At 49.2% G+C, this 17393-nt stretch overlaps 4 protein-coding genes across 4 annotated transcripts; 3 read left to right on the top strand and 1 right to left on the bottom strand.

Annotated features, from left to right (window-relative positions):
* Positions 1 to 5288: 5288 nt before the first annotated feature.
* On the top strand, positions 5289 to 6952 carry N7508_002108 (uncharacterized protein; the record flags this gene model as incomplete). Its single annotated transcript, XM_058460174.1, has 4 exons — positions 5289 to 5378; positions 5426 to 5627; positions 5680 to 6069; positions 6120 to 6952. The coding sequence occupies 4 exons, from the start codon at positions 5289 to 5291 to the stop codon at positions 6950 to 6952; spliced, it is 1515 nt and encodes a 504-aa protein (XP_058323706.1).
* A 1452-nt stretch (positions 6953 to 8404) lies between these two features.
* N7508_002107 (uncharacterized protein) lies at positions 8405 to 13298 on the top strand (the record flags this gene model as incomplete). Its single annotated transcript, XM_058460173.1, has 6 exons — positions 8405 to 8899; positions 8955 to 9134; positions 9182 to 10142; positions 10259 to 12403; positions 12458 to 12945; positions 12996 to 13298. Coding segments are annotated over 6 exons (4572 nt in total), but the record flags the coding sequence as incomplete, so codon positions are not given.
* A 421-nt stretch (positions 13299 to 13719) lies between these two features.
* N7508_002106 (LysM peptidoglycan-binding domain-containing protein) lies at positions 13720 to 14757 on the bottom strand (the record flags this gene model as incomplete). The annotated part of the gene is made up of 2 exons (XM_058460172.1): positions 13720 to 14621; positions 14682 to 14757. The coding sequence occupies 2 exons, from the start codon at positions 14755 to 14757 to the stop codon at positions 13720 to 13722; spliced, it is 978 nt and encodes a 325-aa protein (XP_058323704.1).
* Positions 14758 to 15228: 471 nt separating this feature from the next.
* N7508_002105 (glycoside hydrolase family 18 protein) lies at positions 15229 to 17319 on the top strand (the record flags this gene model as incomplete). The annotated part of the gene is made up of 3 exons (XM_058460171.1): positions 15229 to 15267; positions 16063 to 16089; positions 16144 to 17319. The coding sequence occupies 3 exons, from the start codon at positions 15229 to 15231 to the stop codon at positions 17317 to 17319; spliced, it is 1242 nt and encodes a 413-aa protein (XP_058323703.1).
* Positions 17320 to 17393: the final 74 nt, after the last annotated feature.

Genomic DNA, 17393 nt, shown 5'->3' with positions numbered 1-17393 from the left:
GGACTATACCCGAATCAGTATCCCTATGTTCGCTCTATATCCACTTATAGTATAGGATGTGAACTACTATGATCTTGTATGCTCTACCCCTTTTTTGATTTGAAATGTAGCCCTCATGCAGACAACATCCACGTTTTCCACCTTTTCCACCTGAAACGAATACGGAAAAAGACTCCGGAGCAAGGGAGCCCCGACTATCGGCCTGGTCTAGAACGAGTGGATCGCGAACAGTGCGGTGAAAAAGAAAATAAAATGCGAACTGTGCAAGGGCCAGCTGTCACCACGCTGGGCTCTGTGCGCAAAAGACTTCCGTCAGCCTTTCCCGCCAGAGTTAATCGTATTGTCGGGACGAGTGGGGATGTGTAGTAGCGAGATTACGTCGATTTCTCTTCATTTCGCTCTAATCATTATCCTACTGAGTGTACAGTAGTAGATTGAAGCATTGTTTCCTGCACAAAGCCGAATAATGCAGTGGTTCTTCCATATGGAGCATATGGAGTACGGCTGCTCTCACCTGGAGGAACCACCTTGGACGGTCCCGCGGGCCGGGCCACAATGGAGAAATAATTTCCTGCAGTTTCAGATTGCTTTTTCTGTTCATATGATATTGGCGTTTACAGTGCCGATTATTATTGAAAGCCACCGGTATATTTGGAATGGTATGCCTAAAGACCGGGGGTACGTGTAGAATAGCAGGCAACACGAATGACATCTAAATGAGGTTTGGTAAAGAACTTAGTGTTGCGATCAGCATAACTATTGTCATGGCACATGTGGCACATGAGGCGGACTTTTGGCATAGTAGGCAGATCTCTTATTTAGGAGAAAGCAGGTATAGGGGTCGCTTCCTGAAACCTCTAACTATACTAAGATTGGAGTAAGATAGATTGGGGATTCCACCACTTTGGCACTGAGGAGTAACAGACTCGATGATTGCCAACTTTGTCCTTTCCCTTGGGACCCCGTGGGACCAACTAATCCCGACTTGGGGTTTGACAGCTTTAGTGTCTCCGGACCGCCATCCCCGACCCGCAGTGGCTTGCAGGGGAGTTGAGTCTGGACCGTCTTTTAGCGAGGCAGAGGTTCAAGGTTTCATCGGGGCATTCTTACTGGTCAAGGACACAAGTACAAGCGCAGAATAACCCTTCCAGATGACCCAACCCCGAGAATAAAGCTACCATTCGGAGGGCTCTGGCCCCAAAAAACGCCCCGACAAAAGGGCGGGCGCAATATGACGCAATGCCCATCTTTGTCGGTCCGATCAGTGTTCGATCTGGGTGCATCATTGATCGATCGTGCGTGCGGCCCATCGGCTCTGCACAACCGCATGCACCCGTGTGCCTTGTTGGTCCGCCTGCTCTTTGTATGTCCCGAAGATTCAAATAGAGTATGGAAATGATAGGCCTTGACACCTCTCCAGTCTCCTACTAGACTCGGAATACACTCTCTTCAGTTGCCTGTACCTTTGCTCACACCGATATGCAACTCTAGAAACAACGATTGTCTCGATATACTCTGCGAACAGACTCATGTTCTCTGTACACCCATCCCCTTTTGTCCACATGCTCAAATAGCTCAATCCTCTTCTCGATCGATACGAACGCCAGTCTAATAGTGGCCCAATCGATTCCTGAAGCGAACTATGAAGTTGAAGTAATTTCCAGAAGTACGAGACTGCCTTCCCTGCGCTTTATACACTTTTCTTTTTACTCCGTAGCGGTGAACCCGATCCCAAATGGGAACCTTTTTCATTCTTTCCAGAAATGAGACCCCGACTGTAGATCCATATACCCCCTACACCGAATCGAGTCTGTTTTGCAGTTTATCCCCATACCCCCCTTCAGCCCGCCCCACTCCCGTCAGCGCGCACACCCGCTGTCACATATCCGCCGAGTCCGCCGAGTTAACGCCTCACTTTGATGGTTTCAGGGTGATTGCATCGCCGAACAGCTCCGTGAGATTCCTTGTCTGATCTAAGCGGCAAAGGCGGTGTTTAGATTAATTAGCTAGCCCTGTCACGAGTGGGGAACCCCATGGATGTTTGCTTGAAAGTACATGTACATGCGGGAACTGCCAAGCTGTCAAACTAAACAAGTTTTCATCAGTATCTGCGGATGGTGGGAAAAAGCAGAGAAAACACGACACAAGGAACACCCATGTTGCATACTTCGTATGTGCAGCTGTTCCTCTTCAGCTGTGGCGGTGCTAGAGCTCTCAAAATAGCACACAGCCACGTTGTGGCAAAGGCTGGGATCTACTGAACTTCCAATTAAAAGCTTTCATTGGCAGGTGTCAGGTGCAGGACCCTGGTCACAAAAATAGGGGTTGTCTCAAGTCTAGACCTTGTTCAATGCTAAGATCTGATACGCCCGGAGGAATCCGTCATTTCAAATGTAAGTGGGACTTTTGATTGAATAATCTTTTTTACTATCCGAGTCTCCATAGTTCTTGATCGCCATGCTAAAGGATAACAGCGCCGAGAACAAAGCAAACAAACGTGTCTAAGTATGACTTGGCAAACAGTGGGAGGGGACGACTGATAAACAAAGAAACAAAACGTCTCCGCCAACTACAGTCTTGTTCTACGAGATAGCGTTGAGGCTGTTGTTTCTGAAGTGGGAACATTGACTGCGCTATGCAACTGAAAGAATAACAAATAATATAGGGCGACCCTAAATCTTTAGTTCAACTGTACTGCTTCATTCGATTGCCTTTTGGAATATCCTAAAAGTCCAATTAGACCGAGGGGCAGACAACAGTTTCGCGTAGGTTGCTCTGCATCCCACTATGGAGCAATGATTTGCAGCCGGTGCCGTTAGTACTCTGTATAGACGGGACGGCAATTGTAATGTCACCGAGGTTACAGTAGCATAGGCAAATCCCATCGAGACTCATCATATTGATCAGATTGATCAGAACTCCGAGTATCAAAGTACACAATCTGATCGGAATAGAGCACTGCTTGTGTCAGAAAACTCTGCTTTTATCCCCGATCTAGCGTAGATGGTGGAACCCGGGCAGAATGTGATCCCCCTTTGTAATGTCAAGATAATCATGTAGTGGGACGAAACTAATTGAAGAGAAACGCGCCTGCCTCTTTTTTGGGTGTTTTTGAACGAGCCTTTTAGCCGTTGACGTCTTTTTTCAGGGTGGATTTTGACGTCTTACTATATCATCCCCTGTCATCCAATTTCCAAATCTCCAAGTCTGAATGAACCCACCAGAGCGGGAGATGGACGCGTTGACAGCAGCTTGGGTGGTCCCTTTCCCCTGGGCTCTTTGTTAGCACAGACCCAGGGGGAAGAATTGGGGAGCTTTGTGGGTCCCTGATTGGGCACTCACAAAGACGTCTGTCTGACATCAAAAGTACCGCGCCAAACTCGCCGTGGGATAATTACTCGAACCATTTTGCGACCGGTTTCTTCCCCGGGAGAGGGGGAGATCACGCTGTAGTATTCATATGTCAAACTGTCTATCTCGATCCGTCTGAGAGGCGTCTTATTTTATTTTTATTCTTATTTTTATTTATTCGTTGCCCGCGGCTAGAACGGGAGTATAGGCGAGAGTTACAGTCGTACTAGCTAAATGGCGGCCTATACAGTACTTTTTTATTCTGCCCACGCAAATTGCCATTGTCTCTTTGATTTGGCGAAATTTGAGGTCTGATCTCAGGGGCTTTTTGGACATTCCAACTGAAGTAGCCACCCAGACCCCCATTGCCTCATCAGTTCCTGCCAGTGAACGGAGATCGACATTGGGATCAAACCAAGAGAATGACACTTTATCGGCGAGTCATCTTCATCCCAGGATCCAGGGTGCTGGGCCATGCATACGCCGCATCGTGATAGGGTAACAGTGAATTGGGACCAGCAGGCTAATTCGCTGGTTGGTTGAGGGTCACAGCTACTAGCGCGCCGGGGGCCCAAGGGCTAAGATCCGATCGAGAGACAGAAATGTTACAGATAATATTTCACATATATTCTAAACGGTACTTTTCCCCCAGATCCATGAAGGGGGGAGGTGCGCAAATCAAACTCTGACGGTACCTCCGAACTGCACCGGTGCGGTCCAGGTACAGGTGCCTGGCAGTATAGTAATTAGGGCTAATCTCCCAAGGTATTAATTTTGTTCCCACAAAAACGAGGAAAAACACACAAAGAAGAGTATTAAATGCTTACAAGTCTGGACCAAAGAATCTCACTATGGGTCTCGCGCATACCAATGGAGATCAAGGGATCCGATCACCTTTTGGAACTGACAGAAGCCATGGCGCCCCGGAAGAGCATTCCCCAGTTCCCTTGTGGGGGGTCGATCGATAATCAAGCGCCACTTGGGTTTGGCCCGACATACACTAAAATAAAATAAAATAATTATAATTAAAATGATATAATTCAAATAAAAACAATTAATGCGATCTACAAATAGTAGGACAGGGATGCTGGATCGGGACTGGGCCTAACACTCACCTGCATGTCGCTTTGAAGTGCGCCAATCTCGCTGCATGCATACGATGAGGGATCCCCCCGGGCTTCCTAGGATCATCCATGCTGCGTATTGCTCTGGGTTGAAGTCGTCCTTTTGTCATTTTTTCACATTTGCCTGGAACTTCTCTGGAAACTGAAAAAGGCTTGCATATCCCCATCTGTTCTCTCTTTTTTTTCTGTACAGAGTATACACTTCACACTACACTTTGGAGATTTATTTAACATCCCACTTGACCCACCCTCCCTTCTAAGAATATTTTATTCTCATCTGTCCCAACCCGGCCTGTGTCACCTTCGTTTACTTGCGGGAACACAGTGGCTTCCTTTCGTTCCTGCATCCCGGTTGCCAACAGTCTGCAGTCATCCGTTTGAATCCATTGAGACGCTTGCACATTGTGATATCGAGTGTGTGAGTACATTCCGGTGCCAATCACCACTATTTTCTATGGCCCCATTTACGGGAGCTTGATTCCCGTTATTCGGCATGCGTTTGTCCTACCAGTTCCCGCGCGGGAGCAGGGAGGGCTTTCCAGCCGTTGGGATATCCATATCCAGCACTGCTGGTCCTAAAGCAGTGGCAAGCAGTAGACTGACGCGAGTCGACAGATTTAGTGTCAAGTTCTTGTCAAGTCTCAATCGCAAGTCCCCAATCAAGAAAAAAAAAATAGTCTCTATAAAGAGTACTTTTCTCGCCGGATCAGCCTCTTGATGTGCCATTTTGACTGAGTTACTACTACTCAAGACGACGAAGTCCCTGCTTCCGTATCGACACTACGGTTTAGCAATTTGGTTCATATCTATACAATGGTTTACAGCAAACCAAACCCCACAACTGGCGCCATGAAGCGGTCCGCTTCAGCCCTCGAAGGACCTCCGGGATGGGACGTTGCTCCTGTATGTTGCCAATTACTATGATAATGATTCTTTACTGACAATTCCAGCCTATGATGGCCCATTCTCGCTCATCATTCCGTCCTCCTTATACTCACTACGCTATGATCTACCTCGACCATGATGGCAAGCTCAAGGTTGACGAGTCTTCATCTGTTCAAGAGCACAACGCAACTGTGTTCAGCCCAGAAGTCCGCCAGAACTTCCTCGAGATCCTCGGTGAACGCATTGGCTACCACGCACCCATTCGTCGTAAGTGATCTGAAAGTCTTCTAACAAAGTATGTCTACTAATACTACAACAGAGGCAGTAGACGCATCTCCTCGCCGGGTCAGGCGCCGCAAGGGCAATGCTCCCTCTATCTCCGAGGACCGTCTGACTGAGCAGACTTCAGACAATGAAGACTTCTCCAATGGGTCTACCGAAATGGTTCCTCTCCGCATTGGAGATACCCAGAAGGTTATGTCTTACTATGAGGGTGCTCTTAAGCATTTCCAACAACTTAACTGCCGCATGGTTGCCAAGGCATTTATCAAATTCATCGAGCCTCGCAAGCAGGTTCGGCACCCTTACAACGGTGGCAAGCCTCCACCGGGATCTGCCCCTGGTACCACCGGTGACCCAGAGAAGACCAAGCCCGAGTGGTGGCCCCCAGGTGTCATGCACAAGGAACCCGACCACCTGCGCAAAGAGTGTATGTTCTACCTGTCCACAACTAAAGTTATCCTACTGACCAAGTATCAGACCGCATTGAGCTTCTTCTTCATATCATTCGTCACCTCGGTGGCTACGGTATCACTGCCGACAAGCTCAAGGAAGTCGCTGGCGACACCAAGCGGAGCTTGAAGCACCCATCCCACGTCGAGATCATCTACGAGATCCTCCGCGTGCGCAAGATGGAAGAGCGCCTCGAGCGCGGCGAAGTTGACTCCAACATGATCGTCTACACCATGAACCGCGGCCCCAGCCCCAAGGGCGATGAAGAAGAAGAATCCAATGACGCCCCTTCAGTAACAATCGAAGAGCCTGAGCACAGCGTGCAAGGCATCATGACCCCCATCTCCTCAGTCGGGCAAGTAAGCGCTGCCCTCACAACGCCAATTGATACCCTACCCCCCGCCCGCTCCCTCCCAGGCAGCTTCTCCATGCCAGAGCCCCTCAGCTTCGAAGGACCACGCCAGGACCGCCCCTACTATGCCACGCCACCCCAATACACAGATTCCTTCACCTCACAGCCAATGCTCAGCACAGCCGTAACAGCCGAGATGATCAGCCCCCACGACGTCTCCGTCTTCGACTACTCAACCCACAACGCCTTGGACCAGTCACGCGCCGGCCACTACGACCCCTGGGCTCCTGCCCCAACCTTTCGCCAGAACATCTTCGGCACAGTCGACTACAGCGCCGCACCAACCAGTCAGCCCATGTCCCAGCCTTCAATGAGCTACCACATGCCCATGGCCCCTCACATACACGACATGTCGCAGTCTCACATTGATCAGCGGTCCCTGCCTTTCCGCACGGGCTCGCTGGGCCACCCTCATCCTAATGGCTTGCCTCTTTCCCACCCTGTCTAAGGATGTTCAATGGCCGGGCGGGTCCCGATTGATCTTTTGGTTGGTGCGACGATTCATGGTGATGTCGAGGAAGTATATCCCCAGCTGCCTGTGGGCTTTGCGGGTTTAACGAATATATATGACTGATGGCTCTGCACTTAGCGCTTGTCATAAGGCCTTGTCATGGGAGTTATTGTCTTTTACCTTTCATTCTGGTTCATATTTCGTGGATAAAAATTTTTGGGGGTGTCGTTTATAAGATGGTGCTGGACAAATGGGTTCTGTTTCTCTGTTTTTTTTTTCTTTCCTTTTTTATATATATTTTTTTTCTGAAAATACTTTGGGCTTGATCTTGGATTTTTTCTGTCATATTCCGGACTTTGGCTTTGTGTTTCTTTTCTTGTTCTCTTTTCCTAGGGTCTTGTTTCTTCACCTCGTTGGTGATGCCCTTGTTATCATTTTTATATTTGGTTCTGTATATGGTTCACTTTTCTTTTTTTGGTAGCGGAATTCGACATTCGGGCTCTCTGTTGATAAATGAGATTTGGTAGATACTTGGACGTTCTTTGCTGTTTATAATATCAATTTGATGCCTATTATTACTTCATTTCTACCGCACTTTGTAAGGTTCTTTGTTATGACTCACTAGCCTCTTGTAATGCCATTCGAACAGATTCCAGAGCCTTGACCTTTGTACAGTAGGCATGGCCTAATAGAATCCTGTTTTTATATTCTGGAAACTGATAGTTGCTCTTGAACACATACTGTATGTATAGTTCACCAGTCAAATAAACGCCAAGCGTGCGGGTCCGGTCCGGCCAGTCACCGCGGAGCAGCGGAGGACTCTCTCCGCCTTTGAAGCTCCGTGAGAGTTGCGGATCATCTTCATCTTCAATCCATTTTGCGACTTTGTGAGTAGCTGCTTTGTCCCCTTCAAGCCGCTTGATAAATCTATCTTTGTCTAATAACCACCAGCGACCGCAGTTCATTCAATACCTTTGTCAGCGGGAAAGGTCGACGCGCACGCATCACCGAGTCGAACTCTCATCGCGACAGTCGAGCAGCTAGCGAGGCTGCTAATGCCTTTCAATCAATCCGGCAGATAGTGACAGCCTAATTCTCTTTGACAGGTACCGTGAATCCCCCGTGTCAGACCAAATTCGAGTCCGCTTTGTTCTCCCCTTCGTCTTTGTGCCCGCCACCCGTTGCGCGTGCGCCGCGACACCTTGGGAATATCGGGCGGGCTATTGTAATATAGCAACATGAGCTGACTTTGTTTTCGTCGCCTCGGCGGTCACCGTCTCCGGCGAATAGCATTTTTAGACTCTTCAACGTTCGATCGGTCTTCGCATATCATCGCAGAGTAAACGCAAAACCGACCGACAACTGAGATCAACCTGCAGAAAGAATAAACTCTGGAGTCATCGAAGAAGGAGGCGGCCTTTCCATTTTCTTCCGCGATCAGCGGGCAGGATGGCTGGCCCGTTCAATCCTTTTGGCGGTGCCGTGAGCACCAGCCAGAGGGGAGGACGAGGCGCGCAGGGCTCCGCCAGTAGAGGAAGAGGAGGAAACCCTGGGTTCGCTGCGACTCCATTTCAGGGGAACAACGCGCGGGGTGATAGTAAGGATCGCGGGCGCGCAAGAGGTAGAGGTCCAAGTCAGTATCGGGGCCGGGGTCGTGCACGCGGCGCTGGCGCTGCGAGTCACGGTGTAGATGGTACAAACCAAACTGCAGGTAACCCCAGTGCTACTGCCTCGCCATTCACCCGACCGAACCAGCAGATTACTGCTGCATCTCCGTTCTCCAGCCTTCAAAAAGGCACCCCAGCTTTGAACTCTTCCCACAACCCATTCGCAAAACCTGCGCAAAATATGGGTCATCAATCTTCCGCGGCTCTCGGCCGCAATGGCTCTGGTAATCCCTCCGGAAATATGTCGTCGGGCAGCTTCCAAGACCGTTATGATCAGGTGCGTAAATCACCGAATAAAATGCGCGAAAAGGAAGAGCTAACCAGAATTGCAGTTGAAACTCGACCGCGCGAAAGAGCGCCAGCAAGCGATCAAAGATGGACAGATGGCGGATCCCAACCAGCCAACATCGTTGAAGCAGGCAATCACCCCCGTGGGAACATGCACCAGCATGTGCCCTGAATTCGAGCGTGTCGAACGAGTCGTGCAGAAGATGATGGACAAGTGCGAAAAGGTGAGCTCTTTCCTGTCTTTTGCCGAACCCCCACTCACCCTCTTCAGTACTTTGACCCGGCCACCAACCAGCTGGAAATTATGGAATCCAAGATGCTGAAGCGGTTTCGACGTTCAGCTGCCGGCTATGACGAGCAATTGCCCTCGGATATTCGGACCCCAGGGACCCTGCTACAGAGTATGAACTATCTCATTCGCTATGTTCTCGGCGGCAGTGAGCCATTGGCCATCATTCACAAGTTCGTCTGGGATCGGACGCGTTCAATTCGCAATGATTTCTCGGTTCAGCAAGTCACGCAAGAGGAGGATGTGAAAAAGGCAGTGTTATGCTTGGAGAGAATTGCACGTTTCCATATCGTGTCTCTCCATCTACTTTCGAACCCAACCAACGAAGAGCAATTTGATCGCCACCAGGAACGAGAACAGCTCAACAATACCATGCTTTCGCTCATGTACTACTACGACGATAACCGTGGACGCATTCTCTTCCCAAGAGAAGATGAGTTCCGTGCCTATTACATCTTGTTCTCAATTCACGACCAGCGACCTGATCTCGAAGCTCGCGTCCAGAAGTGGCCAGCCGATCTACTCGCCTCTCCTCGAGTTCAAGTGGCCCTCGATCTCTTTGCTGCTGCTGGAAATACTTGGGAATACCAAGGTGCTCTCGACGCTCGTCGGCCGAATGCCATTGCCCAGGGGTTCTACACTCGCTTTTTCAACATTATCAATTCTCCAAGCGTGTCCTATCTGATGGCCTGTGTGGCAGAGGTTTACTTCAACCACATTCGTCAAACAGCAATTCGTGCAATCTGGAAGGCTTACTGCCGATCTCCAGTTTCACAGCAAGCCAAGAATGAGGAATGGACTGTAGAGGAATTGACCAGGGTACTGCACTTTGATGACCACGAGCAAACTATCCAGTTCTGTGAAGAACAGGATTTGCAACTTGCCCAGAATGCTGATGGTGCACTGTATCTCAACTGGGGTTCTCGTCCAGTTGACTCCATCGGTACGTGCTCTCCCATCGCAAACACGTCTCAACCCCCCAAACACGTACTCACGTTTAACCTCCCACAACAACACCTCCCCCCCCATCATATTTTACAACCCATTAACATTTCACAGGTTTTTCACCATCATCCGACCATTCGTACTCCGAGACTTACGTGGAGTCGAAGCGTGCAGGTCGCTCTCTAGTTGCCATCGTTCTTGGAATGACCATCCCAGAAGCGGCGAGAATGGACATGCTCGATAGATCCTCTTTGGCTCAGCGGAGGGACAGAGCGTCTGATATGTCAGACGACAGCAAGAGTCTTTTTGTCAGTGATGACGAGAACCACACTCCAGCCCCAGTAGTCGCGCCCAATGGGTTCCTTGACAACACGTCCGCTTCCGATCTACGCACTGCTTCCGAGGTCGCGCATTTCCCTCCTGTTGCCCCATCTGCTCATTTCCAATCGCCGTTCCCACCTCCTGCTCAGTCCTCGAATCCTTTTGCACAGGCTTCTACGTCTGCTACACCTGCTCCTTTCTCCTTCTCGAAGCCGGCTGAGCCTGCTCAGAATGTCGAGTCTCCTGCTGTGACTATTTCAACTTCTCCTTTCTCGTTCTCCAAGCCCGCGGAGACCCCTATTGCGAGTACTGCCTCGCCTTCTCCTATGGCTGGTTCTTCGAACCCTTTCTCTTCCACCAAGCCAACCGAGACTGGCCGGAAGAAGGAATCACCTGCCGCCTCATCTCCTTTTGCTACCTCATCGTCCCCATTCTCCTTTGCGAAGCCAGCCGAGAAGACGAATACACTTGCTGCACCGTCTCCCTTTGCCCCTGTGTCATCTTCCATCTTCTCGTCTCCCAAGCCGGCAGAGGTAGATCAAAAGGTCGATGTCGCTTCCGCAACTACCTCTACGACATCCTCGCTCTTCAAGACTAGCACTCCGTCAGAGACCTCTGCGCCGAAGACCCCATTCGCATCTCTGACTTCCGATACATCTCAACCACCTTCCAAGCCAAACCCTTTCGCTGCCTCTCTATCCGCGGTGAAGCCTTCTAGCAGCCCGTCAGAGTCTTCCGCGCCAAAGAATCCATTCACATCCCTTGATTCCGACACATCCCTGTCATCTTCCAAATCAAACCCTTTCGCTGCATCTCTATCCGCGTTCAAGCCTTCAGATAAAACCGAGTCCCCGAAGACGCCTGCAGTGATTGCTGCTGCACCTTCTTCGACATTCAAGCCCAGCACTTCGCCGCCGGCGTCATCGACTCTAGATTTCTCCTCCCTCAAACCTTCTTCCTCGCTGCCTCCCTCCACCGCAGCTCCTGCCGCCGCTTCTCCGTTCACATCCACAAAGGCACCGGAAGCAAGTCAAAATCAAAAGGCGGAGGCACCTGTGACAACATCATCTTCGGGGCCAGTTTCGATAATCACCCCCAACGGTGCACCCGAGCAGTCATCGACCGCATTCAATAACCCTTTCGCGTCTTTGACCCCTAAGGCATCAATTTCATCTTTGGGTCCGGGGAAATTTGCCTCCCCTGCTGCTCCTGCAATCTCCTTTTCGCAGCAACCGAACGCCGGCGAGAAGGCGAAGGAATCAGGTACGGCGTCAACCACTGCGAAGCCCATCTTTAGCTTTTCAGCTGGTAGCACGAATGCCGCGCCAGGAGTATCGACTGGGATGGAGCCTTCATCAGCAGCTCCAGCTCCACAGCCAAATGGTAAAGTCGAAGCCGCTGCTGCTCAATCATCAACGCCGCCCACATCTCCTCCATCTGTACCTGAAAATCTCCCGTCAACTTCGCCCAAGCCGAGAGATGACCAGCCAGCGAAAAAGCGCTCCCTCGCATGGGAACAATGTCCTACGCCCGAGCAAGTCTTGTCTTCTTTGTTCAACTACACGGGAACCCTCGCCTCTTCCCCTCACGCCAAAAGTTCACATTCCAACCAATCGCTTTCCTCCCAATCTGGGCAAATATCCAAGCTCTTCGACGCCAAGTCGTCTGCGTACAGCCCTGTGACTACTTCTACTGAGTCTTCAAAGCCTTTGTTCCAAGGCTCAATTGCATCAGGGTCTACAGTGGAGCAAACTTCGTTAAAACGGCCGCATGAAGATGATGACACTACCAAGCAACAGAGGCGCTCCTCGCTGAAACGCCATTCTATGGGCGCATCTTCAGATAATCCTTTCAAACGCTCCGTGCATTTCGAAGCATCCTCCGCCCAGCAGCCAAACGAAATGCGAATGAGTCTCTCCGAGCTATCTCAACCGGATGGTAAGTTGCCTACGAATAATTTGCTTGTGATGTCGTACTGACCATTTCTTTTAGCCCAAGAGCCCAGGGCTAATGTGTCCCAAAAGCGTTCGCGGAGTAAGACGACAAGCGCGCACAAGAAGAGAGCACTGGATGAACCGACCCTGGCCAAGTCAGACAATGGGCCAAGTCCCAAGCTGACGAAGATTTTGGACCCTCCCGCATCGCAGGAGCCTCTTTACCCCAGATTCTCCCTATCCAAGGTCTTAAGCGAGCCCATACCAAAGCTTCCAATCTTGGAACGACTTGAAAGAAAACTAGCAGAAACACGGGCTTTGGTTGGGCCCAGACAACTCACCGATGAAGAACAGAAATGGCTTGATGAGCAAAAGCGTGTTCGAGAGCGCCAGGTCCAAGAAGACGAAATATTGCTATCCCGTGCACGGATTTTAGCTCACGAGCTGAAGAACGGACCAGGAATCTTCGATATTCCAAAGGACATCCCATACTCTCCACCGGTGGACCCCTCAGTCAACCATCGTCGTTCTGCGTTACTCGAAAAGGTTTGCCAATTCTAGTCCAATACCAGAAGTTCCATACTGATCCCATACAGCCTACCCCTCATCCATACATATACAACCATATGCCCGAGTCTTCTTTCCGTGCATCGTTTAACCCTGGTCGCTCCGCACACGCCGCGCACCCCCGCGTTGATGCCAGGTTCCGACGCACCGCTTCTCACGGATCGAGTTCTATCTCACTGGGAATTGAGCGCTACAGACGTGAAAGAGAGGAGAGGAATGAAGCTGAAAGGAAGAGAAAAGAAGCTGAGAAGCTGAAGGCTAGAAAGGAGAAGAAGCTGAAGAAAGAGAAGGAGAACCAACGTGTGGTTTCGGTCGAGGATGATGACGATGTGGTGTGTTTGGACTAATGTCCATACTCCCTTCTCATTCCTGTTATGAGGTTTCGATATCATTGTGTCTTTTTTATCTCCATTGAACATTTTTTCACTTAGGCATTTGTCGGGACTTTCACCTTATCTAGATTTTCATGTTTGCATACTGTGATGGCGCTTTGATGTCGATATTTTTTCAGTTCAATATCCATTGAAGACATGCTAGCTTTTCATTTGCTTCATTCCTTCCCCAGCTTGAGTAATCTCACACAGTGTTGTGTGCCTCTGCAATGCTGTCGTATCTCACGCAGAATACAATAGCCCTAATCTAGTGAACAGATGGTCACATTGTTAAATCCATTGCAACTCAAAGTCATCTGATTTGGATACTAAATTGCTAAAAGTTGGAAATTATGAGTTCTTAATCAAATTGCTCAAATGCTCAACTGTACTCCTCCCTCTCCCCCTCAACGAGATCAAAGATCTCATCCCAGCCATATGTTGGCCCGACACAGTAAGCAGTCCCACTAACCAACTTGTCACAGTTATCAGCACTAAGCGAAGGATTCACCTCCATAAACAAGCTCCAATAAATCTGATTCTGCATACAAACCGTCGTGCAAGTTTCCTGCACTATTTTATTCGTAACAACATGCCACCTCCCACAACGAGTTGTGGTCCTCTCAGCAATAGTGGCATTTTGAGGAGGCGGCCTTTCGGGAATGGCATAGCCATCAGCTTCGGGCGGCGACGTCGGATCCATCCAAGAAGTAGTGGCAATTTCATTCGAAATACCAGCCTGGGGCGAGAGACAAACAACATGTCCGTAGGCGACATCGCTGACAGTATGAAGATTGGAGCAATAGGAGTCGATCCACGGGTTGTATTTGCGGAGTTCCTTGTATCTGATGCCTTGTGACTTCTCGATGGAGTTGCAAGTGTCTCTGCTTTTGATGGTGTAGACCTTTTCGCATTGCAGTGGCATGCAGAGTTCTGTGCCGACTACGATATCTTCGCATTCGAGTAGGTTGTCGTGTCCTATGAAAAGGGCGGCTGATGAGACATTGTACTTGGTAGCAATTGAGTCACAGGTGTCGCCTTCAACGGTTGTGTATTCTATGCCCGATACGCACGAGCCTGAGGGTTTGTTTAGGTTGGTTCTTGGCTGGAGAAAATCTGGAAAATCGGTGGGAATGTTGAGACCGCATTTTGAATTCATATTTTTGAGTTGGGATTGGAAGCTTATATCGTACTCGGAGTAGGGTGTTGACTGCATCTTCTGGAAGCGATCGATATTGCAGGGTGAGCAGAATCTATCAATTGGCATACTGCCACTGAGAATGTCTATATTCAAGCATACTTAGGATCGATCAAATAGAATTGAGTGTAAGAGCTTGGACTTACCACCACAATATTTACCACTCGCCGCGTCCTTAGCACAGGTTTCGTTCCACCCTGCCCATGTTTTCCCACCTACCATGTTCAACGGAGCTTCACTTCGGTCATCGCCAGCACAGTTGGTAGTGACCTGGTTGAACCATGTCTGTAAGGATGCTCCGCAACTGGGGCTACAAACTAGATCACTTAGAGTGTCATTGTTTAGGCCATGCCTCCATTTAGGCACCTGGAAGTCGAAAACTTGGTCTGCACAGTCAATCAGTCGAGTAAGGGCTGTCTGGCATGTAGGAGAGAATCGTGATAGGAAGCCTTGCTGGGATAGAGCATCATAGAAGTAAAATCCTGTGAAGCGATGGGGCAGGTCATCAGAATGGGTATGACTTGTCCATATGCCAGTGACCTGACATATGACCTGCAGCCAGTGTAAAAATGCCATCCCCGCCCTTTTGCAATGACAAGATGTTGTTATTGCTTTTGGCTCAGGGGCTTTTGGCTAGAGTAGCCCGAGAACTAACAGGGTGGGCCTTTCTCGAAATCGAAGTCCCAAAGCAACATGTCGGATGAATTCTTGGCCAATCCAGATCAATCTCCGGTATGCCTCAAAGTCAATGGTGACATCGCTTCTAGTTGTTTAATGAGATGTCTCAAAATTGAGAGCATGTTGGCTCTTGCCAAGAGTTTAGCTCCAAATTTTACACAACAGGGGGTCATAAGTTTGTCTACAGTGCCACGTATTGGACGGTCTCTACACCAACCCTATCCTCGAAACAAATATACCGTCCTGCAGGCTTTGGCTACTCTTATTTCACCTCTTCCGAGGCTCATATTGAAGTACTTCAGATTTTATTTTGCCGGGCAGTGGAGGCGCAACAGGACTGACATATGGATGTGACTCTAAATCAGTTCGCACCTCGGCCCGCCTCCGTAGGGCCCGAACACTTAGCTTGAACGGCAACTAGCCCTGTCTTGGTCGCTTACAGAAATGAGGCTTGAAGTTGACCATATTGTCTTGCCCTGCCAAGCCAACCGGACAATGACTAGTCGAGTCTTGACGCTTGGCACACTATCATTTTTGGTCCCCTGTGTTAGACATCCGTGCCCTCTTCAGGCCATGGCCACCTATAGGCGAATAGAAATAAGCTGCCGTAACAAAGATACTCCACTAGCAAAAAACACCTTGGTTGGAGCATGTGTCTCAGATTTCAATGGTTTGAATTTATACCGAAGCCCTGTCTTCTTTCAAGTGTACAACAAGTCGAATCGTTCCATCTTTTTTTCCCGCAAGAGTACAAGCCATATACTGAAGATGTTGGGAAAACATCTCCTCAGGCTAGGTGTACTGTTGTTTGCTTTTGCACTACTACGCCTGGGACTTAATTTGCGACAGGGGTACGAGGAAAGAACAGAGGAGTTTGTAAGAGATAAATCGAGTATCTTCACAACTGAGAAATTAACTGACATCGTTCAGGGCGGTAACAAACCCGTCAGACACGATACCTGCTCCAAAGGCCGTTATATGTCCCGAGTTGTTGGCTACTATGAAGGGTGGTCCCCACGACGTCGCTGTCATGCTTTCTATCCAGAGCAAATACCACAGGGTGTCTATAGTCACATCAACTTCGCGTTCGCCACCATCGATCCTAATACATACAAAGTGAAGCCGTCACATAGTCAAGATGTTGAGTTATATAGCCGATTTTCCATTCTGAAACGATTCGACAATGACATGAAAGTCATGATCGCTTTCGGCGGCTGGATGTTCAACAATCATCCCCAGACTGCAAATGTTTTCTCTGACCTAGCAGCCTCGGAAGAAAAGCAGAATGTTTTCATCACCTCCTTGATATCTTTCATGTCCACCTATGATTTTGATGGGATAGATCTGGACTGGAAATATCCCGCAGCTGAGAACCGTAATGGAAACCCCGAAGACTCCAAGAACTTCACCAAGTTTATGAAGAGGCTTAGGACTGAGCTAAACAAAACACCTGGGCGAAATGAGCTCTCTATCACGCTGCCTGCTTCCTACCGGTATCTACGGCATTTCGATCTCAAGGGCCTTGCTGAATATGTTTCATTTTTCAACCTTATGTCTTACGACATGCACGGCACTTGGGATCAGGGCCACAACTGGAAGGGTGCACTTTTGAATGCTCACACCAACTTGACGGATATACAATCTGTGCTTGACTTGCTCTGGTGCAATCATGTTCCGGGACATAAAGTTGTTATGGGCCTCGCATTCTACGGCCGCTCTTACACAACCCAAGGCTGTACAGAGCCTGGGTGCTTATTTACTTCTGCGGGTCTTCCTGGTCCATGCAGCAACCAGGTAGGGATTCTACTCAACAATGAAATCAAGGATATCATCAATGAGAAAAACTTGACGCCAAAGCTATACAAAGAGGCCGCGGTAAAGGTTGTCACTTGGGATGATCAGTGGATTTCCATGGACGATGAAGAGACATTTAGCCTAAAGGCCAACTTCGCTCGCGAGCAGTGTCTTAGTGGCTTGATGGTCTGGGCAATCAGCCATGATACGGTCTGGGCAGGCTTCTCTCGAGATTTGGCAAAAGTGACAAATCGCCAGCTGACAATACAACAAGGAAATGGCGTTTTCAAATCAAACAAAGATTACAATTAGTGCCTCTGGGGCAACTTTGAGATGACTTTATCTGCAGGATGGAAAATGGTCAAGCATCGACGAGTGGTAGGAAG

This window comes from Penicillium antarcticum, assembly GCF_028974205.1.
Source record: "Penicillium antarcticum strain IBT 31339 chromosome Unknown utg000002l_segment0_segment0, whole genome shotgun sequence".
NCBI classification, from domain to species: domain Eukaryota; kingdom Fungi; phylum Ascomycota; class Eurotiomycetes; order Eurotiales; family Aspergillaceae; genus Penicillium; species Penicillium antarcticum.
Note: the sequence above shows the minus strand (reverse complement) of the source record. Positions and strands in the feature narration are given on the sequence as shown.